At 37.2% G+C, this 26,685-nt stretch overlaps 1 protein-coding gene across 1 annotated transcript in view; it reads left to right on the top strand.

Annotated features, from left to right (window-relative positions):
* The window catches only part of FOCAD (focadhesin), a 380,224-nt gene that overhangs the window by 108,288 nt on the left and 245,251 nt on the right, over positions 1–26,685 (top strand). The window contains exons 8-9 of the mRNA XM_043979236.1: positions 5,864–6,070; positions 17,565–17,652. Of these exons, the coding sequence (XP_043835171.1) occupies positions 5,864–6,070; positions 17,565–17,652 (295 nt within the window). The remainder of the gene's footprint in view (positions 1–5,863; positions 6,071–17,564; positions 17,653–26,685) is intronic.

Here is a 26,685-nt window from a genome sequence, read left to right as displayed (position 1 = left end):
AAGCTAGAATTTCGAATTCATTTTTAAGTTTTTGTTGTTGTTGTTGTTGTTTTTGGTGGGGCAATGAGGGTTAAGTGACTTGCCCAGGGTTACACAACTAGTAAGTGTCAAGTGTCTGAGGCCTGATTTGAACTCAGGTTCTTCTGAATCCAGGGCTGGTGCTCTATCCACTGCACCGCCTACCTGCCCTTCATTTTTAACTTTAGAAAACATTTTAATTGTACCAGAAGATGATCAGTTTTTGTGAATGTTCCATGTATATTTGTGGTAGAAAGATAGTACCTACTTTTCCATTTAGTTTTCTTCCCATTTATCTATCAAAACTAGCTTTGATGTCATTTTATGAGATTATAACTTCTTGCATATATTTATGTCATATATTATTGGAGTAACTAAATCTTTGACTATTTTCAAATGAGATATTTCTAAAATATTTACCATAGTGCCTGGCACATACTAGGCAATATAGAATGCTTATTACTTTCTTCCCTTCCCCTTGTTATTGATTTTCTTTCTAATTCTGCTTAACTCCATTATTTTTCATTATAGATTTTAGATTGTATTGTCTATATTTGGGAAAACTATAAAAATACATATCAGTGTGCATAAAAGTGGGATGAGTAGGGTAGTAAATGTTTCTTCATTCACTAGAAGGAAATGCTTCTTGAAGGATTTTAATTTTGAATTGGTGTTTAAAAGTCAGGCAAAAACAAAAACAAAGCAATTGCTGAATAAATGATGTCATTTGAATATAATAGTGTGGCATTTTGCCCTAATGAATGATAAAAATGAGAAATTCAAAGATGGGAGCGAAGTGTTAAGGAATGCAGGGGAAAGAAAAAGGTACAAGAAAAAGATATATAATTGAAACATGTTTCTGACTTAAGACCATGAGGGCTTTCTTTAGTGCAAAATGAGTCCAGTTTTTTTTTTTCTTGTGCCCAAGTTCCAAGGTCAATTTTAGCTCAATTGTTCAGAATCACCCAAAGGGAAATCCCTTAGAATATTCTCTCTCTAAGTCTGTTAGTCCAATTAGTGTATCCAAAGGGGAATCTTTAGAATATTCTCTCTGCCCCAGGGGAGAGTCCAAACAGGGTTTGGATGTCTGGCCGAGCTTTTTGTGAGGGAGGGAGATGCTGAGCTGCTCGTAGCCTTCCAGTGGAAAAGCTGACCGCCACTACTCTCTGTGAGCTTGGGCAAGGGGTAGGAGCAGGTGGGAGAGAGAATAAACGAAAATCTCTTACCTCCTGGGCTTTGTATCAAGAGGAAAGAGGAACTTCCTGTGCCTCACGTTGGGCACCAGAAATATGTCACAGGGGGAATAGGTGGTGGGGGTCATTAGGTATTCCTCTTTAAAGAATTACACCCTCTCGCACACAATTTAATTAGAATAAAATAGTCTTTTATTTGGGCACAACAGAAAGAGACTAAGACAGAAGTCAAAGACTTCCCTCAAAGGGAAATGGTTCAGACTTGATTCTCTGAGATACCTACCTCCTTGAACAGAAGAAAGGCAAAAGCTTTTATATTTTATAGCTGGTAGATGGGGTGCCAACCACCTGACAATGGAGGGGTGGGATGGGTGACCACCTGACTATGGAAAGTTCCCTTTGGGAGTGGGGAAAGCTTTCTGAGAGTCAGGGGGATTTTCTTTTGGAATGATAGTCCTGACCACTGGAATTATCTCCTAGCTCAGGTAGTAGCAATGCGTAACTGACTTTCTTTCTATAGAATTTAATCTTCTCCTACTTAGGTGTGTCAGTCCTGATTGCTAGTTGCCCCCATCCCCATATCAGGTAGTATGTGTAACAAAGGACAACCTGGGAATATATAAGAAGCATAGTGTAAAATATATCAGTGAACAAATAAATGATTTGGGGAAAGAAGATGAAGTAGTCTTGTAGTGGGAGCAAGGGAGCATTTCTGGAAAACCCACATGCTCTATTGGTATGCGCCCAATGTCAAGAGAACATGAGGTTCCCCCTACTGTCCCATCCCAGCCCATTGGGTAGGTCCCTTCCTTCCAACTGTCCATAGCAAACCTGAGGGAGGGAGATGGGTGAAAAACCTACAGGAACAGGCATGGATAGGTTGTGATCTGAATAACTGGAAGTAATAGCCACATTAATGAGATCACAGATAAGTTGTGGTATCACAGACACAATGTTTGGAAATGTCGATTGTGTTAAAATATATCAATAAATTAAAATGTAAAAATAAAGTTCTATCAGAAATAGAATTACATATCTCAGTCTGGAAAAATCCAAAGTATTCACAGAAATTAGCAATCAGAATTTCTGGCCACATAAAGGTTGATGTGTAGTAATGTGCTTCTTAGCATAGCTCATAAATTTTTGTTTCCTCCTTGGAATTTATTTGAGAATCTTCTTGTTTGGCTAATGAAGGCAACACTTTATCCTTTTTAAAAGAGTGAAGACTTCATATCACATGTGACCTATTTTTAAGTTTACATTAAGCAAGGGACTAGAATGAATCTTTATTGCATTTCTAGTTTCTAGTAAATGGGCTTTCCTATAATCAAGTCAAAGGAAAGTTAATTAAAATTAATTGTTGCAAGTTTTCCAAAGTATTTGTTTTGTGTCTGAGGCAAAGCAGTGGCTGTGCAGAGGATTTTGAGTGAGTGTGTGTTTCACCTTCTTTGTCCACATTGCTTCATGGGTTAAGATTTTTTCCCCATTTAAAAGGCAGCAGAAAATTTCAAGGAAGAAATAGGCTGTCTATTGAAGCACTTAGCACCTGTCCTTTCTCACCATATCCTGTGTTATTAGGTAATATAGCTATGCCTTTCCTTTCATAAGCTTTTTCAAACAAATGAAAAGTTCTAAGATTGCAGTCCCAGGAGAAGTGGACTCTGGGGAAGTATTTCTTAGACCTTGCAGTTTGCTGAGAAAAAGAAGAATGCATCTGAAATTCAGAATTCTATGTTGTTAAAAATAATTTGCCTTTTCCTGTGTAGTATCGTATTCATTTCTTCGCTTTTTGGGGAGTCACTCAGCTGCATACTTTATTCTATACCTTGAATGTTCTTGGTTGTTTGCAGTGATATATTTCTGAGTAACTCCTATAAACTAGGGTTTGGTTTTTGTCCTATGTTGTAAGTGTATCACAGTTGAGAAGAGAGCTTCATGAGTGACATAATCAAGTGAAACCAACCTCATGTTTAACTCTTTTGGGTAGTGTACCACTCCCTTTTTTTGTTAAAAAGTTTTTATTTTGAATTAAAAATCCCCAACAAGCCCAACTGTCTTCTTACAACTTAGATCTAATTTTTTCTTCAGGAGCAATGTAGAAAAAGTATATTCCTTCTTCTGTATTACAATTTTTATGGTATTTGAAGACCCTACTCATGAACTCACTAAATATTCACTTTTCTAGATTAAATATGTCCAGTTCTTCAAACTGCCCCTTTTTGGGGGTGGTAGTGGTTTATAATATGGTTTTTAGATTCTTCATTAGCTTAGTTGTCCTCTGCTGCATGCTTCTCTTTGTCAATGTCTTTCCAATGTGTGAGACTCAGAAATAATACAGATACTCAGGATGTGCTATGGTCAATGATAAATAATGTAGGGGTGGTTCTCTGTCTTAGTGTGGGCACTTCTGTTTTACATGAGGTCCATTACACTGATGGGCCTTAATGAGATTGTGGTCAACTGAAATCCTTGTCTCTCATATAAATGCCACAGAAGCCATTGTCTACACGTGGAGTATTTAAACTTAAATACAGGGTATTACATTTATTCTTGTTTTTTGTTTTTTTTGGTGAGGCAGTTGGGGTTAAGTGACTTGCCTGGGGTCACACAGCTAGTGTGTCAAGTGTCTGAGGTCATATTTGAACTCAGGTCCTCCTGAATTCAGGTCCAGTGCTCTATCCACTGCACCACCTAGCTGCCCCTATTACATTTATTCTTGATAAATTTTATCACATTAATTTTAGCCCATCAATCCCATTGTTCTTTAACATGGATTTGGTCTCCTTACATATTAGCTTGTCTGTCAGATATATTCTTAGAGAAACAAAGAACTAATTTTTCTGAACTATTTTCCGTTTATGGTTATTTCTTAAAATGGTTATGGAGGTTAGAAAAGCACTAATATTAACAATGACCCATATTGTTTTTTGGGTTAAAAATGCTCCAATTTAAAAGGTAGCAGAAAATTTCATGGGAGAAGATGAATGTATATATTTCAAGTACTTACATGTAGTAGGAGCTAAGTTTAAATGTTTGTTCATTATATCACTTATTAAATAGGTTTCTAGCCGATTGGTCCTTTTAATCCAAAGCCAGCAGGCAGTATGGAAGGGATTCCTGATTTTTCTGAAATTGGATATTTCTGAATTTGCGGGGTAATCTTGGCTGAAAATACTCTAGTAGATAGTTTGCTTTTTATTAAGAAAACTGCACTGATACCTTCTTCATCATCTTTTTGCCAGAAAATCCTTAGATGACCATATCAGTACTCTCTTAAATTAACATGAGGCTTCACTTTGTTTTAGTATTTTTCTTTTGACTTTGTTACTATATATTTTGCACAATTAAAAAAAGAATTTAGACTTCAGACCATTCACTTTTCTTTTCATAATACAACATTTTCTTTTGGCTTCTCCATCCCAATCCTTTTAATATTTTTCTCTTCTTCTGTCCTCTAGGAACTAATGTAGTTCTTTATTGTAGTTCTTTATATTGCTTGCACTTTGGAACACGTACTAGTCATGGTGGGTTATTATAGTAGTAACCACTGGTGAAAGGTACAGCTGGTCAACTGTAGGCTTTCCTGTTGATGCAATTAATAGACACAAGGCTCCTGATTGAAGCAGATGGTTCATTGTTTTTAATCTCTGGGAATAAATGCCAACATGACTGAGATCAGGACCTTATCCTTAATACCAACTCCAGAATTTTGATCAGAACAGCTGGGCTTGAATTGAATTGGAATTTTCAAGAGCACCAGGTCCTTCCCCTCTAACATTATAGTAGCCTGTTGAGAAGACACTCTTCCATTTGAGTAGTTTTTCGCTCTATCTGCCAAATCGAGAAATGATTCTTTGATTTGAGAATATTAGAGCCAATGGTTTGTAGACAAAGTATTTAATGGTGTATTAGAATAACAGACTGAGAAATTGCCATGAGGCACCTGTGCTGAATCCTAAAAAAACATAGAGGAGAAGTAATTTGGGCAGGTCAAACCTAACCCTTGTTGAACATTTTTGGCTGTGCTGGCACTAATGCATAGTTTATCCTGATTAGTTGTTTATGCCCAGAAAAACCACAGAAAATAAACCAACTGACTGTGAATTGGCTGGTAGTGATGGATGAAAACAGTTAACATAAAATATGTCTTGGCGAATGACAAAAATGCAGTGGAGTTGCAAAACTTTTAGCCTGGCATAAGTTCTTTCAATAATTCAGTTATTTTTTTTCAATGAACAAAAATCTATTTTCTTTCCCTCTTACCTCCCTAGGGGTTGGTGGTAGTGGTAGCTTTGGGAGGAAAGACAAATAAACCCTATAACAAATAAATATAGTCAACCAAATAATTTCCTGTATTGACTTTGTCCAAAAATATGTGTCTCATTTTGTGTATTTGCCTACCAAATGTGGGTAGCCTTTTTCTTCACTGGTTCTCTGGAATTATGATTGATCATGGCATTGATGAGACTTCTCAAGCTTTTTGGATTCTGCAACAAATTCTTTAGCTAGCATTTTCCCTCTCTTTCAAATCTCTAAGTAGCTAATTAAGAATTATCCAAAGGCTTTAAAACAAGATTTAACTTATCCTTTTGGTGCTTGTTATCCTGCAATATTTAATTTTGATTTAACAGTTATTATTATTTTGGTAACAGGTAAAAGATTTGGTACAGACAACAGAAGTGACACTATTTCTTCAAGAATTATTTTTGAGTCTTTTGCGCCACCCTGTTCTTTGGGAAGAGGAGCTTGTCAAGCTAAGCCTACAAATTCTGTGTGTTTGTGAAGTAAGCTTAAAGATAACTGGAGAATGTTCATCTTTAATTCACCTTTTAGAACAAAATTTTGAACTTCTGAAAGAGGTAAGATTTATTTATTTTTTTTTTGGTGAGGCAATTGAAGTTAAGTGACTTGCCCAGGGTCACACAGCTAGTAAGTGTCAAGGGTCTGAGGCCAGATTTGAACTCAGGTCCTCCTGAATCCAGGGTCAGTGCTCTATCCACTGCACCACCTAGCTGCCCCAAGATTTACTTTTAAAAAAAGATCAGTGGATCATTTTTTTGAGTAGATGCTTAACATATTTTGTTCAATAATTGGGTAGGTTGTGTTTGCCACCTGATTTGATATCCCCAGAATTTCAGAGTTGGATGGAACAGTAAACCTTTGTCCAAAATAGGGGTCCTAAAATTGGAATCTTTAGATCCCCATAGGTCCATGGATATATTTCAGGAGGTCTTGAATTAGGAATAAAACAATTTACATCTTTATTTTTACTAAATTCTGTTTGAAATTGAGCATTTCCTTCAATTACTTAAAACCTTTATTTTTAGAAAGGGCCCATAGGCTTTACTGGTTGTCCAGGAGGTCTACAACACAAAAAAGGTTTAGAACCCCCCCAGATAAGCCCATCCTTTGAAAGGGATAAATAAAATGTCCCACTTGTAGAAACTAGAATGGTAATTAAATTAAAGGGCAGCCTACATGGTTATTTTTCTATTTTGGCCTGTTTACGTGTAGAGGTTCTTTTATCCTAAAAAGGTAAATGGCTAAACTTTACTGTAGTCTACTCAGCTGCATCCAGAGATCATTATCCTTTTTTTTTTTAAACAGGTATTTTCTTACCTGCTCTTCCCACAATTCTGTCCTAAAACTAGCCTTCCAGTAGGCAACCTTCCAGTCACAGGACAAAAAGCACATACCCCTGCAGTATACCAAATTACTAGGAGATTTGTTTCTTGTATAACCTGTTTTCACCCAACCAATGGTAGCTTTCAACACTGTCATTTATAAAATAATATTCTCCATAGTCCTCTACTTCATTGACTATGCCCCATGATCACCACACTGATTGTGCCTTTGTCATGAATTTTACATGAGTCTATTTTATTCTATTCATACTGTTCATTTACTATGCTACAAATGTTATAAAAAGTACAAAAGCCTAGTCCAGTTATCCATTTGCCCTCCCATCATGGGTTACACTGTACTTTCTGAGACAGTTGGCCAAGTGTAATTGTTAAAAAGTATTTCCTAACATTAATCTGAAATCTGTTTCACTGTAGCTTCTTCCTATGGTTCATGGTTCTACCCCTTGGACTCAAGCAGAAGTTGTCTAATCTTTCTTCTGCTTGTCAGCTTTAGAAGCAACTGAAGATGACTATAAGGTTTTTTCCAGTCTTGTCTTTTCCTAACTAAGTCTCCCTAGGTCCTCAAACCATTTCTTATATGATATGGTCTTCAGTCCCACGATCACTGTGTTTACCCTCTTCTTGGTATGCTCTATTTTGTCAATGTTCATCCTAAAATGTGGTATCCAGAACAATGATAAAAATAGTCGACATTTGTATTTTATATATCTATATCTATATCTATCTATCTATCTATATATATCTATGAACATTCTTGAACATAAAAAAGTACAGATGTATATATGTATATATGCATGCTGTGCTTTAAGGTTTATAAAGTTCTTTCGCCTATGTTCTTAGAATTGTACTCAAAATTCCTGATGTGGTATGAATTATGGCACAATATAGTAGGGTTATCACATCCCTTATTCTGGACACTTTTTTTTTTTTTTTTTTTTTTAGGCAATGGGGGTTAAGTGACTTGCCCAGAGTCACATAGCTAGTAAGTGTCAAGTGTCTGAGGCCGGATTTGAACTCAGGTACTCCTGAATCCAGGGCCGGTGCTTTAACCACTGCGCCATCTAGCTGCCCCCATTCTGGACACTTTTAATGCAATTTAATATTGTGTTAATTTTTTAAATTGATGTGTCACACTGTTGGTTCATTGAATTTGCAGTCTGTATTAAAATTCTCAGATACTTTTCATTTTGGGGGGGGGCGGGGCAATGAGGGTTAAATGACTTGTCCAGGGTCACACAGCTAGTAAGTGTCAAGTGTCAAGTGTCTGAGGCTGGATTTGAACTCAGGTCTTCCTAAATCCAGGGCTGATGCTCTATCCACTGTGCCACCTAGCTGCCCCCCTCAGGTACCTTTCAAATGAATTATTATCTAGCAATACTTCCCCCATTCTTGTGTTTGCACTGTTGATTCTTTGAACTTGTATCATTGATTCTTTGAACTCAGGTGTAGAACTTTAGATTTATCATGATTAAATTTAATTTTATTAGGCTTCATTTTTGCTTCCAGATTGATTTTCTTTTACCATTTTTTTTTTTTTTTGGTGAGGCAATTGGGGTTAAGTGACTTGCTCAGGGTCACACAGCTACTAAGTGTCAAGTGTCTAAGGCCGGATTTGAACTCAGGTCCTCCTGAATCCAGTGCCAGTGCTCTATCCACTACGCCACCTAGCTGCCCCTTGATTTTTTTTTTTAAGTGAGGCAGTTGGGGTTAAGTGACTTGCTCAGGGTCACACGGCTAGTAAGTGTCAAGTGTCTGAGACTGGATTTGAACTCAGGTACTCCTGACTCCAGAGCCAGTGCTCTACCCACTGCACCACCTAGCTACCCCTGATTTTCTTTTTAGATTCTGACTTGGTCATTCTGGTAATGTTCATTGCTTTCATGTTATTTGTAGTTTTGATAAGTATGCCATTTTTGCCCTCATTAACAAGTCATTCATAAGGGATAAATAACACAGAACCATGGACAGTTCACTGGGGCATTCCACGAGGTATCTTCTACCAAGTAGACAATCTATAACTTTGCTTTTTATGTGCTCATTCTACCTATTTCTAATCCCTTACCTGTAGTTTACTCTAGCTCTCATATCTCCATCTTGTCGACAAACATAACACAGGAGATTATGTCAAATGTTTTTCTGAAATCTAAGTATGCTGTGTTTATGGAATTGACCTGACCTGTCTAGCAGTCAAATAACTCTGTGTGGAAGAAAACATATTTTACTGGATATTATACCCTAGACTATTGGAAAAAATTTTATTTTTAACTTTACTCTGATATCTAAGCATTTATAACTTGGAGAGAGAAAGGAGATGTCTAAACTTACATCGTTCACTCATACCCTATGACACAGCTGTCTGTCCCAAGAGGATTTGAGGTAACATTCTTGAACAAGGAAAAAAATGATAAGCTGGCAAAATAGAGTTTTGGGTTATTGTTCTAAAATGTCACCACTTCCATTCCTTCTTGAACTGGTCCCCTCTATAACTGAAAAGGGAATACTCCCTTTGATCAGAATGCAGAAGAGGAGACAGTGATCTTATCTTATAAGAGTTAGGTTTTTTTGTTTCTTTTTTTTGATCACCCTTACAAATGTCTCAGTTTTCATTTTCTTAAAGGGACAACTCTGGAAATGGTTTTAGACCAGAGAAAATATTTTGTAACTCATAGTTGAACTAAAAAGGAGGTTTCTACTGTGCTTTCATGCCTGTTTAAAAAAAATGAGAGGGGCGGCTCGGTGGCGCAGTGGATAAAGCTCCGGCCCTGGATTCAGGAGTACCTGAGTTCAAATCTGGCCTCAGACACTTGACACTTACTAGCTTTGTGACCCTGGGCAAGTCACTTAACCCCCATTGCCCCGCCAAAAAAAAAAAATGAGAAATGAGATCGGTAGGAAATATTTTTTAAAGTGTCTTAACAATTCCTTTTCTTTCTATATAGTTAACTTATAAAGTGACCACATCTTACTGTGTGGTATCTGTTTTCTAGGACCAAGATTGGTTATTATAAATGCTCCATGTTCTGCTTTCTTTTAGTATTCTTTTCACTTATATTATTGTAGTCATTGTGTATTTTGTTGTTCTGATTCTGTTTTCTTCATATTTCTTTAATTCATGCACATATTCTCATGTTTTGCTGAATTCCTCATATTCAGTACAAACTGGGCCACTGCGGTCAAGAGTTCCAAGATCTTTGAAAACTATTGTCCTAGAACTAGATTTATTTTAAGTATTGTAATTTGTGCCTACATTGAATTTCCCTTTTACAGAGGTGTTTGTATTTGGCTGTACTAGATGCTAAATCATCTGTAGTCATAAGAAAATACTGCCAGGACAGCCCTACCCAGATTGCAATCCTCAGACATCCAGTACTCTGCCAAAACCCCCAGAAAAACAAAGGAAAAAAAAACATCTGGGAGATGAAGATTTTAGGGTTAATAATGTCATACTCAAATGAAACTCTTTGGTTTAGCCCATGTCACTGCCCTATGTAAGTTCTCAAATGCTTAAACATTAAATATATACTCATCCCCCAATTAAAAAAAAATACGAAGACATGCTAGTTTTTAGGGATAACCATTTTCCCTTTCACAATACTTCCAAACTATTCCTTTTAAATACTTTCCACAATTTTTCCAAGAATTTAACTTCAATTCCTTTTAAAAAATGATAGTTTGAAGACTGTTTTTTTTTAACTTGGAAAGCAACTGTCTCCAGTCCTATGCCATTTCTCCTATCTCTATGGTTTTTTTGAAGATCATTGACAGTTCCCTCTTTTTTATAGTACCCTAGGTAGTTCACTGTAGCCTGAAGCCCAGAGGGCCAGCTAGGTTTACTCTTCACATTTCCTTACTTATCTTTGTTTTCCTTTATTTGTTTACTATATTTATTTGATTTTTTTTTCAATCTGGCAATCATTTTTCATGGTACAGAAAATGAAAGTAAAATAAAAATTAAATAGTTCTATCATTGTCCTTCTAAAGCAGATCATTCATTTCTTCTCTTCTTTGATTTTCCTTTCACCTCTACACATAATTTAAACAATCCTTTTTTGTTGTTCTTATTATTCATTGTCAAGCTCACTTCATTTTGCATTTTAGAATTCCTGACACTATTCTGATAAGACTGTTTGACTCTTTTGTCTTTATCCTCCCTTACTTGCCTTTGCCTTCTGTGCTTGTTTTTTTAAATCTTATTTTTATTTCTATGCTTTGTTTTTTTTTAAACCAAAGCCTCATTTACAAATACAGCCCTCCATTCTCCTTTACACACAAAATTTTCCCTAGTAACAACAAAACAAGTTTTACATCAGCAAAATCAACCATTACATGAACAGTGTCTGATGGTATAGCCACTATCCCTTGCCCTTAGTTCTCTACCTCTGTATTGAGGAGAGGGTAGTGTGTTTTCTCTCTCATTTGGGGCCAGGCTTGATCATTATAATTACATAGCGTTCACTGTCTTTTTTTGGGGGGGTGGAGTTACATTATTATAGCCATTGTGTATGTAGTTTTCATGCTCCCACTTCATTCTACTTCAGTTCTTACTAGAAATGTATTTAAAAAATTTAAGTTGGTTGATGTATTCCCTTTATATTCATATTAGTCTTGTTAAACAGCTTCTTCCTGTCCTCATTAGAATTTTATCTTCTAAATTTTATTCTTTAATTTCTTATTCCTATTGGGCTAAGTAATGTTAGAAAGCTTTTTCTCTCTCTCTTTTTCTCTCTATTGCTTCTCTAAATTTTTTTTTGTTGTTGTTATTTTGTTTTGTTTTTGCAGGGCAATAAGGGTTAAGTGACTTGCCCAGGGTCACACAGCTAGTAAGTGTCAAGTGTCTGAGGCTAGATTTGAACTCCTGAATCCAGGGCCAGTGCTTTATCTACTGTGCTACCTAGTTGCCCCCTTCTCTAAACTTTTTGAAAACAACTCCCAAAATCTGTGGCTCATGTCAAATTCTGCCCACCTGTCTTTTCCTTTTCTATCTTGAAGATGAAGCATTTACTCTCTCCAATGGTTCCTAGCATTTCTAATTTAGCCACCAATTACTCAGTTTCTCTGTCTCACTGTCTTTGTCTGTCAGTCTATCTGTCTCTGTCTCTCTGTCTTTCTCTCTCTCTTAGATCAAGTTATTAGTAGCTTTCTTTTTGGCAAATGCCCACATAATTCTTTTTTTGGGGGGGGGGCAGGCCAATGAGGGTTAAGTGACTTGCCCAGGGTCACACAGCTAGTGTCAGGTGTCTGAGGCTGGATTTGAACTCAGGTCCTCCTGAATCCAAGGCCAGTGCTTTATCCACTGTGCCACCTAGCTGCCCTCATGCCCACATAATTAAAGACTTCAATTATTATTATATCATACCTTCATGTTCAACTTGTGCTGTTTCCCAAATTCCTCCTCAGGCAGTCTTTTGTAAACCCTGATGACAATAATTGCTAATATTTCTGCCTTCATTGATCTTCATTCACATGTTGTCCATTAAGCTTTACCATTTTGGTTCCTGTCTTTCCCTGTATGATTAAATCTTTGAATATGCTCTCCCTACTCCCTTTTAACTTAAATCATGTCTTTTGAAAAAAGGCTACCTTTCTAGAAACATATTTTATTAATGGATCTTATCCCACCAAAGCTATGTTAATAAATATGTAATTTGACTCTTAGGTCAAATTTGTCTCCTTGTCTTAGGATCTTAGCTTAATCTTTGTTTTGCATATATTGCACATTTGTGTACCTCTTTGTTGTTGTTTTTAACACTAAACATTTTCATTTATAATTTTGAGTACTGAATTTTATCTTTCCTTCCTTCCCTTTCCTCCCCCCTCCCTGAGGTGGTAATTAATCAGATATAGGTTATACATATGCTGTAATTATGTAAAACATTACCATATTAGTCATTTTGTGTAAGAAAACTTGAATAAAAGAGCAAAATGAAAGCAAGTGAAAAATAGCATGCTTCAGTCTGTGTTCAATCAATATCAGTTCTTTTTAGGTGCATACTATGCTTCATCATTAGCCCTTTGGGATCATCTTGGATCATTGTGTTGCTGAGAATAGTCAAGTCATTCACAGTTCTTCATCAAACAATACTGCTGTCACTGTGCACAACATTTTCCTGGTTCTGCTCACTTCACTATACATGAGTTCATACAGGTCTTTCTGAAATCATCCTGCTTGTCATTTCTTATAGTACAATAATATTTCTCACAATTATATACCACAGCTTGTTTAGCCATTCCCCAAATGATGGGCATTGCTTTGATTTCCAATTCTTAGCCACCACAAAAAGAACTGCTATAAATATTTTTCTATAAATAGGCCTTTTTCTCTTTTTTTGGCATGTCTTTGGTATAAACTTAGCAGTGGTATTCCTGGATCAAAGGGTATGCACAGTTCTATAGCCCTTTGGGAATAGTTCCAAATTGTTCTCCAGGAATGATTGGATTGGTTCATAACTCCACCAATAGTGAATTAGAGTCCCAGTTTCACCACATCCCCATCAACACCCATTATTTTCTTTTTTTGTTATATTTGCCACTGTGATAGGTGTGAGGTGATACCTCAGAGTTGTTTCAATTTGCATTTCTCTGGTCAATAGTGATTTACAGCATTTTTTCCCATATGATTATAGATAACTTTGATTTCATTAGTATAGATCTCTTTGGCTGTGGGTTTCACTGCTACCCCCCCCACCCCCTCTTTAAAAAAAAACAACTTATTTCTTGTGATTTTCTACTGCTATTCTTCCCACATAATAGCTACTTACTATGTTATTTGGTGCCACACTACTGCATCTTTTAGTTTTTTTTCTATTCCTTTTGATAGGGTTTATCCTTCTCTGGCCATAGTCTAATTAGGGTTCCTTCCCAAGACGTATCAGTTGTATTTGCCTCTAAGAGTTCTAGTTTTACTTTGTTTAATTTCCCCAACTTGGTATATATCTGTATAGACATCTGGCCATGAGTGTTTTGTTTATGTTTTTAAATTAAAGGTACCTTTAATTTTGCAGTAAACTGGGTTAGTAATAATAACATCTAATAATAATTGGTACTAAGTATTCTATTTAGTACATGCCTTCTATTTTTACAGAATCAGCATGAAAAAGATTTTAATCTGGCAGAAAGCCTAAAACCAGTGTAAAAACAAGTGATTCTCTTGATTAGTGTTTCACATTCACAGAACTGTTATCTATATCTCAACATTCTATATTTTGCTGTTAATTCAAAAGGCAGTTCTCTTAAAACTATGATATCAATAGATATCTTAAGCCTGTACTTTTACAATGGGTCAGTACCAAATAAGTGTGTTAGAAATAGCAAAATAATAGCATTTTTTTGCACATTTTCATCTCTCGCATTAGCATCCTTTGAATATTGAGAGCACAAAATTAAGCCACCAGTTTCACACTTAATTTCATTTACAACAGTGTATAATATTGGGAAATGATGTCTTTGACAGAAGGGCACATGTCTATTCCCATTCCTTTTTCACTGTTTTAATAATCTTCAAAGCAGAAAGACAGAGTACAGCTTAAATGCATGGTGTTTTTTTAAAAAATACTTTTTAAAAGAGCGTTTGTTAACTTAATCAAGGAGGAATCATGACAAAATTTGTTTTTCAATTCCTTTGGTGGAAAATACCTTTCAATCTGGTGTGTCCTCTGGCCTCTATCTGTTTTCTGTTTTTATTTGAAGCTCAGTGGAATGAAATACACTTATTGTCTATTTTGTGCACATTATTTATTCTTTCTTTTCACTTTGTTGACCAGCTGGATTTTCACAGAATCATAGAATCTAAGAGTTTTTCAAGATTTTTTATATTATATATTCTAATCCAGACTTGGAGCAGAAATCCTTTCTGTAATGTCAATGAGAGTTGGTCATCCTGCCCCTGATGAATGATTTTTAGGGATGGGGAACTCATTACCTTTGGAGACAGCCCATTCTGTTTTGGACACTTCCAATTGTTAGTAAAGTCTTCCTTATAATGAGGTGAAATCTGTCTCCAGGGCCATTGCCACTTGATCTTCTACTGCCCTCTGGGACCCAGCTTAAGTGTTATCCTTTTTCAACACAACAGCCCTTCAAATATAGACACTTTGTAAATGGAAAAAGAACCCTGGATTTGTAATCAGAGGTTCTTTGGATCAAAGATTTAGAGATCATATAATCGGAACACTTCACTTTACAGATGACAAATTGAGGTTCAGCCTCAATTGGTCAGTTTTATTCCTGATTTAACTTTCAGTTCAGGAGGAAAATTCCTTGAGGGGAGCTATTCTTCCTCACTGACCTAGAGCTAGAAGAAACTTCAGAGGTCATTTAATTTAACTCCCTTCATTTTTAAATAACTTATGATGAAATTGAGACACATGGACAATTTTTTTTCTTTATTTTTTCTTTAATGTTTTATTTTTCCCCAGTTACATGTAAAAACAATTTTTAATATTTGTTCTTTTAAAAATGTTGTGTTCCAAATTCTCTCCTGCCTTTCCTTCCCTCCTCTCCTTACTGAGGAGGCAAGCAATTTGGTATAGGTTATGCACGAGGTATATGGGTTATAGACGAGGAGTTTAAAGGCTGGCCCAACTTCACACAAAGAGCAAAGTTTTGGAGGCTGATTTTAAACCCGGTACTTCTGATTCCAGATCTGGCGTGTGTTTTTTAAATTATTGGGGGTTAGACTGGGTTCTCTAAAATATTACTAAATTATATATTAATGACTATTGCCAGTTTTGGCAGTAAGCATTTATTATTGTTTTTTGCTTTGTTTTTGGTGAGGCAATTGGGGTTAAGTGATTTGCCCAAGGTCACACAACTAGTTAAGTGTCAAGTGTCTGAGGTCGGGTTTGAACTCAGGTCCTCCTGAATCTAGGGCCAGTTCTTTAGCCACTGCGCCACCTAGCTGCCCCAGTAACCATTTATTATTAATTAATATCACACATTATTAAAGTATTGATCGCGTGTCTCCCTGATTTCCCCACTAGTCACAGGTGTGTGGAGAGTAAAAGGAAGTCCATGGAAGAAGAGAGCAAGCCCCTTGTGCCCCAGTCTTTTTCTTCTCTTATTGGTAGAGGCGGGCCACCATACTAAGCTAATTGGTTAGCATCTTTCAGCTCCATTGATTGACATGACTTGGGGGGCGGGGTGGTCTAGAGATCAAATTCCAACCATCCAGGTGTGCTTCTTCCTCTAGCTCATCAAAAGAACCATTTTGCACTCCTTTTTGTTAAGCTGAAGGCTCATCCCAGGCTGGTTTCTGGTGAGGGGGAGAGAGCAGCTAAAACTAATGTCAGGGTTTCTCCTAGAAATCCATTATTAATAATTATTTTCTCACAGGCATACTTTTCTTTGTACCATGCTGACTCCCAGGATCTCTGGATTTGAATCCTGGCTCTGCCTGTAATCTTGGGGAAATCATTCAACTTCTCTTGGCATCAGACTCCTCATATTTAAAATTGTGCTCAATGTTTAGTCCAGATGAGCCCTTAGCTCCTTTCTCATTCTAAATATATGGTCTTATGAAGGATTTGAAGATTCATATTATATCCACATTAGGTGTCCTCAGATCTTTACAGTTACTTCAGTTGATCCTTGTATGGCATTGTTTGAAGGGGTTTTTTTTAGGGGGGAGGGGGAACTTTTTTTTTTTTTTAGTGAGGCAATTGGGGTTAAGTGACTTGCCCAGGGTCACACAGCTAGTAAGTGTTAAGTGCCTGAGGCCAGATTTGAACTCAGGTCCTCCTTAATCCAGGACCAGTGCTCTATCCACTGTGCCACCTAGCTGCCCCGAGAGGGAACTTTCTTAGGGAACAGAGTTGACCTGAAAGAAATTTTTTTTTTTAATTGAAAGCTGTTATTTATTAAATGGGTCTATCTCAGAAATCATGAAGACAATGTGCAGGTAGTAAGTATAGATTACCATTGTCAAATATCAAGATAGTTACAATATTTTGAATATACACATGTGTAATATATTGACTCAAGGATTGATGTAATAATGATAATAGCCTTCATTTATATAGCGCCTAAAGGTTTGCAAAATACTATGCAAATATTTAATTTTATTTGCATAACCACCCAGAGAGATAGGTGTGCTATTATCACTCTTCCCATTTTACAGATGAAGAAACCAAGTTAGAGTTGTTAAATTACTTGCTCAGGTTCACACAGTTATTGTTGTCCTTAGTTCTCGAAGAGGACCATGATATTGGGAGGTGATGTCATGACTTGTAGTGAATTGGACTTAAGTGAGGCAGAGCTGTGCAAAGTCACCAGCCTCACTCTCTCCTCCAGAGCCATCTGGGATCAGTGGCAAAGATATACATTAGGATGACGGGAGATGGTCCTGGATGTTTGAGGCAATTGGGTTAAGTGACACAGCTTGTAGTGTCAAGTGTGTGAGGCTGGATTTGAACTCTGGTCCTCCTGACTCTAGGGCCAGTGTTCTCTCCACTGTGCCACCTAGCTTCACCAGTTCACACAGTAAGTATCTGAAGATGGATTTGAACTCAAGTTGGGATTGTGCCAAGCAACTGCTTCTAAAATGTGTGTGTATGTGTTTGACGTTGTAGTAATTTTATAAAGTCCTTCATGCTACATTTTTAATCTATGGTGTTGAATGTGCTGGGAATATTATGCATATTTGCAGTGTGTGTGATATAATACTAAGGATTTTTCAAAAGTTTTAAAGATTTTTTCTTCTTTTTTTTCTTAGGGATTTCCTGTGGAACAAGCCATAATTGGAGTCAGTCTACTTATCCTACAGACACCTACAAGTGAGCAGAAGCCAATCTTAAATCTAGGTAAGAACTCCCCCTGAGAAAACTGTGAATATAGTGTGACGCTTAGCACAAATATTGCACTGTCTTTTTCTATTTCATCAGAGAATGGCCGTTTTTCATTTTCTCTCTTAGACCTTTTCTTGTACATTACCTTTAAATATAGCTTATTCTTGCCTAGGGTAATGGATAGAGAGCTGGCTGCAAAGCCAGGTAAGCCCTTGGTTAAATTCCTGTGCCTGGCATGGAGTCTACTGTCTCTGTCCTCTTGGCTAAGTCTCTTGACCTTAGTTTCCTCAGCAACTTTGTAAGAATGTAAATTGTAGAGAAGGTATCTACTTGGATTACTAGGAGAAATTTCTTCACCTACAATGAAATGAAAGGCCCATTCCATATTCCCTTCTTACCTTGGCATACCATAGTAAAATCTTTATTATGATAGTTTGCATTTGTTGTTGTTTAGTTATTTTTCAATCATGTCTGACTCTTTGTGACCTCATTTGGGGTGTTCTTTGGTAAAGATAAGGGAGTAGTTTGCCATTTCCTTCTCCAGTTCATTTTACAGATGAGGAACCTGAGGCAAACAGAGTAAAGTGACTTGCCCAGAATCACACAGCTAGTAAGTATCTGAGGCTGGATTTGAACTCAGGAAGATGACTTCAGTCAGGGCACTCTCTCCATTGCACTACCTAGCTGCCCTAGTTCACCTTTGTAAAGCACCTAAAGGCTGACAAAACTCTTTCCTCATACTCTCCTGTGACGACAGCAGTCAACAAACACTTATCAAACCTGCTTTGTTCAAAAGGATCATGTCAGATTTGAGGCAGATGCAAAAATAAAGCAGCCACTTGTAGCCACAGGAAAAATGAGTCTCTGATCCTGGGTGACGGTCGAGGCAGAGACCAATGGAGTCTTGGGGTTTCAGTGGTTATAGAGGGAATGAGGCATGTTTGGTGGTGAGGTTTTTACCCTTTAGTCCTCAACCAGATCAGTTTCCTTCCAGAAATTTCCCCCAATGATAAGTAAATTATCTCCTCCAGGGTGAGATCAGCTCTAGAGGGAATGATTAAACATGTATACAGAATTATGGCGTATGTTTAAATTGTGCTCACAGTTTACAAAACACTTTACAAGCATGGGCTCCTTTGAGCTCCATAAAGTCATAAAGTCCTCTTAGATCATATCAAGATGTTCTTTCCTCCATTTAAAAAAACATCAAGTAAGATTTCATGGAAGAGGTGTCCTTTTAGGTGTGCTTTTTAGGAGAGGTTATGAGGACCCTGTCCTTCCACTTTTTATTGGAGGTTAAATTCTAACATTGACATATCCCTGCAAAGAGCTGGACAGTTAATAGTCATCATTATATTTAAGGTTGAGAAAGAATAGCAAACAATCCATTGAGAAATGCATATTAAATCTTCATGGTCTATGCAAAGAGCTCTGGCCTTTTCTTATGATTTCAGTCTGGCTCCAACTTTGGAAACAAGCACAAACCTCAGGTGTGACTGTTCTTTTAATCTTAGCTTGAAATCAGACGTTGTAGACGCATAGATTCAGACCTAGAAGGTATCTAGGGAGATAACTAGTACAGCTCCCTCATTTTACAGATGAGCTAAGTAATGCCCAGAGTGGTCACACAGTTGCAAGTCCTGCCTCATAGCCTTTTTTTAACTATTTAATGAGTTGTTGTTAAGTGTCTACTCTATGCCAGGCATGATGCTAGGGATGTAAAACCAAGGAATGAAATAAACTGTCCTCTCTGTTCTATTATGTAATCCAAAAAGTGTGTATGTTAAGTATATATAGACAATTCTTGCTTTATGTAAGCGGATTGCTCTCCACACCTCCACATTCGTCTTCTGTGGAAAATGATTTTGATGTAGTGTGAATTTGCCATTGGTGGCAGGAGAAGGGAGGGAGGCTGGGAGGCAGAAAGGGGTCGTGTCCATGTGGAGGAAAGGGGATGGCACATAGTTCGAGGACACATGTGTGGGGGTGTGTGGTTGAAAGACACAGGAGCGCTGTGGGGACCAGGAACAGAGAAGTGAGAACTGGGTGGGGCTGGAACCAGCCATGTGGGGGTCTGTCTAGAGAGAAAAAACATGGTGGGGAATTGGTTTGGGGGAGACATGTTGGGGCTGGACACAGAGGGGGAGGGTTAAGTGCCTGAGCGGGGCATACTATTAGGAGATTGCCTGTGTACAGAAAGGGATAGAAGACTGGCAAGAAGGTAAGCACAATGGACAAAGGTGGTGGAGATCTCAAACCACGTTCCCCATCCAGAGGCAGGGCTTTCACTCGAAGGGTTTTTTTTAGAGTCTGTTGTTGTGGGGGAGGAGGAGGTGGTGAGCCCCAGCAGAGCTGAAGGGTAGTAGAAGAGAGAGAGAGAGCAGAGTACAGTACAGTCAAGTTAACAGGAGTGTTTTTGTGGAATGCGGCTTTCTTTCAGAATTATTTTTATAAAGTTGAATTTGTGTAATGGGAAATTTTCATAAAGCAACAACTGTCTCTGTAGACTCAATATTAAAGCCAACAAATACAAATAAATTCAAAATACTTAACTACAACATGGTGTAGAAGGGAGAGCACTAGCAATTCAGGTAATTAGCAGAGTGGAGAAGCTGGTATTTCAGTTGGGTCCTGAAAGAAGAGAATGATTCTTCTTTTTTTTTAAGTCATAAAAGTATTTTATTACTTTCCAGTTACATGTAGACATAGTTTTCAACATTTGTTTTTATAAGATTTCTAGTTCCAAATTTTTCTCCCTCCTTCCCTTCCCTCTCCCCAAGAATGATGCTGTAAGATAGGGATGTGAGAAGGCAGTGAATTCCAGTCCTGGGAGATATTCTGTGCAAAGACATGGAGACTGGAAATAAAGCATTGTATATGAGGATCAGAGAAGGCAGATTTGGATGGAAAGGAAAGTGTGGGAGGAAGAATAATGTGAAATAAGGCCAAAAAGTTGGGGTTCGTTTATATCAGGCATTAAAAGCTAAACAGCCAGTGTGTCATGCTATAATCAAGTCAGCATGCATTTGTTAAGCACTTACTGTGTGTCCATGTTGTTCATGTTATTCCATGGATTTCAGCAATCTGTCCATTTCTCATATATTGGGGGGGGGGCAATGAAGGTTCAGTGATTTGCCCAGGGTCACACAGCTAGTAAGTGTCAAGTGTCTGAGGCTGGATTTGAACTCAGGTCCTCCTGAATCCTGGGCTGGTGCTTTATCTACTACACCACCTAGCTGCCCCCTACAATATGCTTCTTTCACAATAACCTGTAAGAGAGGTAGTTTATGTTTTATTCTTTTTCTCTTGGCTTTTCAATGACTTTTAAAACCAAATTAATTATGCTGTTTTGCAAAACTGCAAATCTTTCATCATTTCTCCAGTATTTTTTTCCCCAAAAGCATCCTTGAAATAGGCCAGCTGGCCATCATTGCACCTTCTTTAATTTCTGGATCTATCAGCAGATCTGATTCTCCACGACATGATTTCTCAACATGTCATTTCGGTATTATCACCCCTATTTTACAGATGAAGAAACATCTTAGGGAAATTAAGTGACTTGGCTATAGTCACTAACCCATTATCTGCGCCAAGGATGAATGCCAGGTCCTCTGACTCCTCAGTCCAGAGTGCTTTTCCCTTCAAGCAGGAAGGAGTGGGGACTTTTCTCTGGTATTAATTTTAAGAAACCGGAGCGGCTAGGTGGCACAGTGAATAAAGCGCTGGCCCTGGAGTCAGGAGTACCTGAGTTCAAATCCGGTCTCAGACACTTAACACTTACTAGCTGTGTGACCCTGGGCAAGTCACTTAACCCCAATTGCCTCACTAAAAAAAGAAAAAAAAGAAAAAAAAGAAACCACTTGCAATTCTCTGTGCATTTATTAAGCACCTATTATATGCCAAGTCCAAATGAAGACAAATATGAAAAAAGCCCTGCTCGGGAGGAGCTTATGTTCTAATAGGAGGAAACAAAGCAGACCCATATTAGGAGGAAGAAAATATATACACAGTATTTTGGATAGGTTGGTGAGGGGAAGAGCATTTGTAATTGAGAGAGTCAGAAAATTCTTCAGATGGGTAATGGACTTGGGATATTCCTTGACAGCAGCTAGAGATTCTACCCATTGTTGGTGAGGAGGGAAATCATTTTGGGCATGGGAGAACAGCCCATATAAAGGATGGAATGTGATGTATGGGAAGAGCAAATGGAGGCTAGAATGAAGATTGTAGGAAGAGTTTTAAATTTGTAAAGCTAAGTTGCAATCAGATTTTGAAGCATAATAAAAGGAATTTATATTTTATCCTGGAGGTGATAGGGAGCTACTGAAGCTTCTTGATCAGAGAAATGAAATCGTTCACCTTATGCTTTTAAGCATATCAGTTTGGTAGCTTGTCTGGAGGATAGTTTGGCAAGGTTAGAGACTGGAGTCATGAAGACTAATTTGGTGGCCGTGCCAATAGTTAGAGTAAAATGGGGGTGATTGTGGTGAGAATAAGGAGAAGGGGACAGATATGAGAGATGTTCTGAAGATAAATGCACCAGGACTTTGCAGCTGATTGGACATGAAAGTGATTAGTAGTGAATTAAAGATGAGTCTTAGATTGTGAATCCGGATAACTGGAAAGGTGTTGTTGATGCCCTTGTTGTTGTTGTTCTTTCCTTCTGGAAGAGGACCAATCACATCAGGAGGGTGATGTCTTGGCTTGCAAGTGAATTGGATTTAAGTGAGGCAGGGCTATGTAAAGTCATCAGCCTCACTTTCCTACAGACTCATGGGAGTCCAATGGCAAAGCAGGTCAGGACTATTGGCTATGGTCCCAGATGTGGTGGGAGACCCTGTCCATTTTTTGGTGTCTTTGACAAAAATGGGGTAGTTAGGAAGAGGGACAGGTAGGGTTGGGGAGGAAGATGAGTTGGGTTTGTATGTGTTGAGTTTGAGACACCTATGAGATATCCACACAGAATTTCCAGTCAGCAATTGATGATATGGGACTAGACCTCAAGCAAGAGATGAGGATTTAGTAGTCATATGTGTATAGAGTGTTTCAAGAGGGAAATAAATGAGGTTCTAGAACAGAACTTTAGGAGCCTGAGACAAAATGGTCAGACTGGTAGTAGGAAAACCAGAGGAGAGCAATGTTGTGAAAACTCAGGGAAAAGAGAATATCCAGGATGAGGGGAATACTGCAAAAAGAGGTCAAGAAAGTTAAAAGACTGAGGAAAGGCCATTGAATTTAGCAACAGAAAATTTTGATAACATTGTAGAGTAGTTCCTGCTTAGTGTTGGGACCAGAAGCTGCTGGAAAAAAGAATTAGCAAATGAGCTAGATGTGAGGGAGTAAAGGCAATGAGTATAAAGGTACCACCTATCTACTAATTTAATTATATTTATTTTAAGAATTATTTATAGCTTTTTTACATCACTTTCATATATCCACCCCCTCCTTTCTCCTTTCTGTACTCAAAGAACATTCTGTATAATATAGAATAAAAAGGTAAAGAGGAAAAAAAACACTTGAAACAAAACTAAATACATTACAATATCCAGCAATATATGCTTTGTTCTACACCTATTTACTCCAGGTCTTCAAAGAAGGGCAGGTAGCTACATATCCTTTACTTTCCATTAGTTATTATGGATATACTACATGCTACATGATCTGGGTAGTCATTAGGGATCTATCAGATTATTTGTTGTTGCGGTATCATAAATAAATGTATGCTAAATAATCATCCTTATCAAAGAGTATTGTGTGACTAGTGGTGTTTGATCTTTTGTCAGGTACAAAAGTTAAATACCTGTGTTCTAGGAACTTAACACATTGACAGTCTGGGTGTCTGCTTCTTTATAGAATGACTGTAATAACTAACATAGCCCAGATTAAATCTCAGGCCATATGCTCTTTTGTTCTATTAGCTTTCCTTCTGTTTGGTCTTCTACCCCATGTCCCTCTCTATTTTTCATTTCATGGCAGGTAGGATCCTTACAAGAATAGTTCACTTCATTGTCAGAAACTCTATTTGAACCCCACCTCTGTCACTTGAGCTGTAGGACCATAAGTGAGAGATTTAAGTTGCCTGAGCCTTGGTTGCTCCTTCAGTAAAATGGGAATAATTTGAATGATACTTATTTTACTTACTGGGTTATTGTGATGAGCAGATGAGATAATGTATTTGATGTGCTTTGTACATCTAAAAGTGATTATAAATATAATTTATTATTTATATATATATTTATATTTAAAATAAAACAGGTGTATTTTTTTAAATAGCCACACATGGTTACCTAAAGCAGAAGTGTCTTAAGCACCAAGAATATCTCCTTCGGAGCCTGAACCTGATTAAAATGTAATTGAGAAATGTTTAACAAACTCAATAAAAATACAATACAACATAGATAATGTTAAATTGTAGTTTTCTAAATCAATATGCCACAGACAAGGAATGGATTTCTATTTCTTTGCTATTAGTGTTCTAAAGTCAGCAAACCCTCTGGTGTGTCTTTTGCACTGGTGCTTCGTTGATGGTATCTGATGACTTGATGCATTATTTAATTTATCCAGCAAGCAGACTGATTTTCTTTACTGAAATGGCACTTTTGATTTATATTTGCCTCATTATCATGTCAGAATTAAAGAATCATGCCTGAAGCTGTTGAACCTGATAGTTTTGCTTTGTAGAGTCAGGAAGAATTATTCTTTAGTACACTGGAGAAAAAATAAGAAAAGGATAGAATAATCAAGAAATTGCTGAATTGTCAGATTTTTAAAAAACCCTCCATGATTATAGCAGTGAATTAAAAATGAGGTTTTCAAACCATTATAGCTGGTTTTTAAATAACTCATGTGGCCTCCAGTGATTATCTGGAAGATTTATAATCCTTACTTCTAGAAACCATTTGTACTTTATTAGAAAAAAAAATAGACATTACTGGTTACTTTTACTACATCTGAAAGTTTCTATTGTATCATCAAGGAATTAAAAAATAACCAACTGATTGCCAAAGACAGTGACTTATTTTGGTTCTCATTTTCTCTGCCCTTTCCCAAGTGTTTCAAGAAGAGCAAAAGATTTCATTAAGTACTTATTATGTGCCAGACACTGTGCTAGTTATGGGAACAGCGAAGCTAGATATGAATCCCAGAATTTGAGAGTTAAAAGGGATCTCAGGGGCTGTTGAGGCCAACCCATACCCTATAGAAATGCCCACTGTGATGTGGCTGCCACATGATCATTCAGCCTCCTTGGCTCTCTTGAAGGAGCTCTGCATGCCATTTGTAGATTGCTGTAATTGTTAAGAAGTTTCTCCTGATGCCAGACTTAAAATTGCCTCTCTTCAGCTTCCACCTGTGGCCCTGCTTTTGCCATTTGTTGCCAAACAGAAGGACTCTGATCCTATTTCCATGTGACAGCCCTTCAGATGTATGAAAACAACTATTATGTCCCTCCCCCTCCTAAGAATCTAACCAATGATAATTATTATGTTAATGATAATTTATTTAGTATTGTAAGGTTTGTAGAATGCTTATCAAATATCTTTTGTTAATGACACAGATGTTAAAAACACAGGGCCAAGAACATATCTCTGTCATACTCTACAAGAAATTTCTTACCATGTCAATATTGAACATCTAATAGCTACTATTGGAGTTTGTCTATTCATAGAGTTATGAATATATCCAAGTAGATTATTATTGGGAATGGAATAAAAAACATCATCAAATTCCTTGCTAAAATCCAAGCAAAGTATGTCTGTGGCATTTACTTATTCTGCCAATTAAATGTTTGTGTCAGAAAAGGGAATATGGATAGTTTGATTTGGCTTATTCTTAATGAAGCCACGAAATCCCAATTTCTTTATTTTATTTTTTCTTCTTTAAATTTTTTCTTCTTTTTGCTGGGGTAATGAGGGTTAAATGACTTGCCCAGGGTCATACAGCTAGTAAGTGTCAAGTATGTGAGGTCATATTTGAACTCAGGTCCTCCTGAATCCAGGGCCCGTGCTTTATCTACTGCTCCACCTAGCTGCCCCTTCCCCAATTCTTTTATTAATGATCCCTTGTAGATTTTTCTTAAGAATCAAAATCAAGTTTACCAGCCTACGGTTTATATAGTCTATTCTCTTCCCTTTTCTGAAAATTGAGTAATTTTTTTTTCTTTCTCCAATCTGATGGTATTTTTCCTGTTTTCTGCAATCTTTCTTTTGTTAATGACAGTAGCTTAGCAGTAATATCTGCCAGTTTTTTTCACATCTGAGGAAGTACATCATATGGGCCAGGTGACTTGAATTCATCAAGGGCAAGTAAGTGTTTTCTTAGATATTCATACTTGTCATGGGTATTGGTTTCCTGTTAGCCATTTTTTCCTGTCATTTATGAAACAGTGATTATTCCCTTGGCAGAGAAAGTAGGAGCCAAATATGAATTTAGTAGCTCTGATTTCTCTTTGTTGTTAATTATTAGGATAGAATACAAATGAAGACTGTATCTCTTCTTTGATCTTCCCTTTTTTCCCACTATATTTAAGAAAATAGCAATTGTTTTTAACTTCTTTTGACAGCCTCAAATTTTTCTGAGCCTTAACATTCCTGAAACTATTTTTATAGTGCCATATTATGTTCTTATATTCATCCTGACTTACCTGGCCTTCCATCTTTTGTACATTTAAAAAAATTTAATTTTATTATTTTTCAATGTATAACCACCTGCCTTTTCTCTTTTCCCCCCCCTACTCTACCCCCATCTCTATAGAGAAAGAAAGAAAAACAAAATTCCTGTTGCAAACACGTATAGCTAAGCAAAACAAATTTCCGCATTGACCATGTCCAAAAATATGTCTCATTTGGTACTCACGAGTCCCTCACCCCTCTCTCAGGAGGTGGGCAGTATGTTTCATCAGAAATCCTCCAGAATTGTGATTAGTCTTTGTGATGGTCTGAGTGCCCAAGTCTTTGAAAGTTGTTTGTCTTTACAATATCGTTGTTATTGTGTACATTGGTTCCTGATTCATTCTGCATCAGTTCTTGTAAGTCTTCCCAGTTTTCTTAG

The sequence above is a fragment of the Dromiciops gliroides genome, chromosome 1, assembly GCF_019393635.1.
Source record: "Dromiciops gliroides isolate mDroGli1 chromosome 1, mDroGli1.pri, whole genome shotgun sequence".
Taxonomy (NCBI): Eukaryota; Metazoa; Chordata; class Mammalia; order Microbiotheria; family Microbiotheriidae; genus Dromiciops; species Dromiciops gliroides.
Note: the sequence above shows the minus strand (reverse complement) of the source record. Positions and strands in the feature narration are given on the sequence as shown.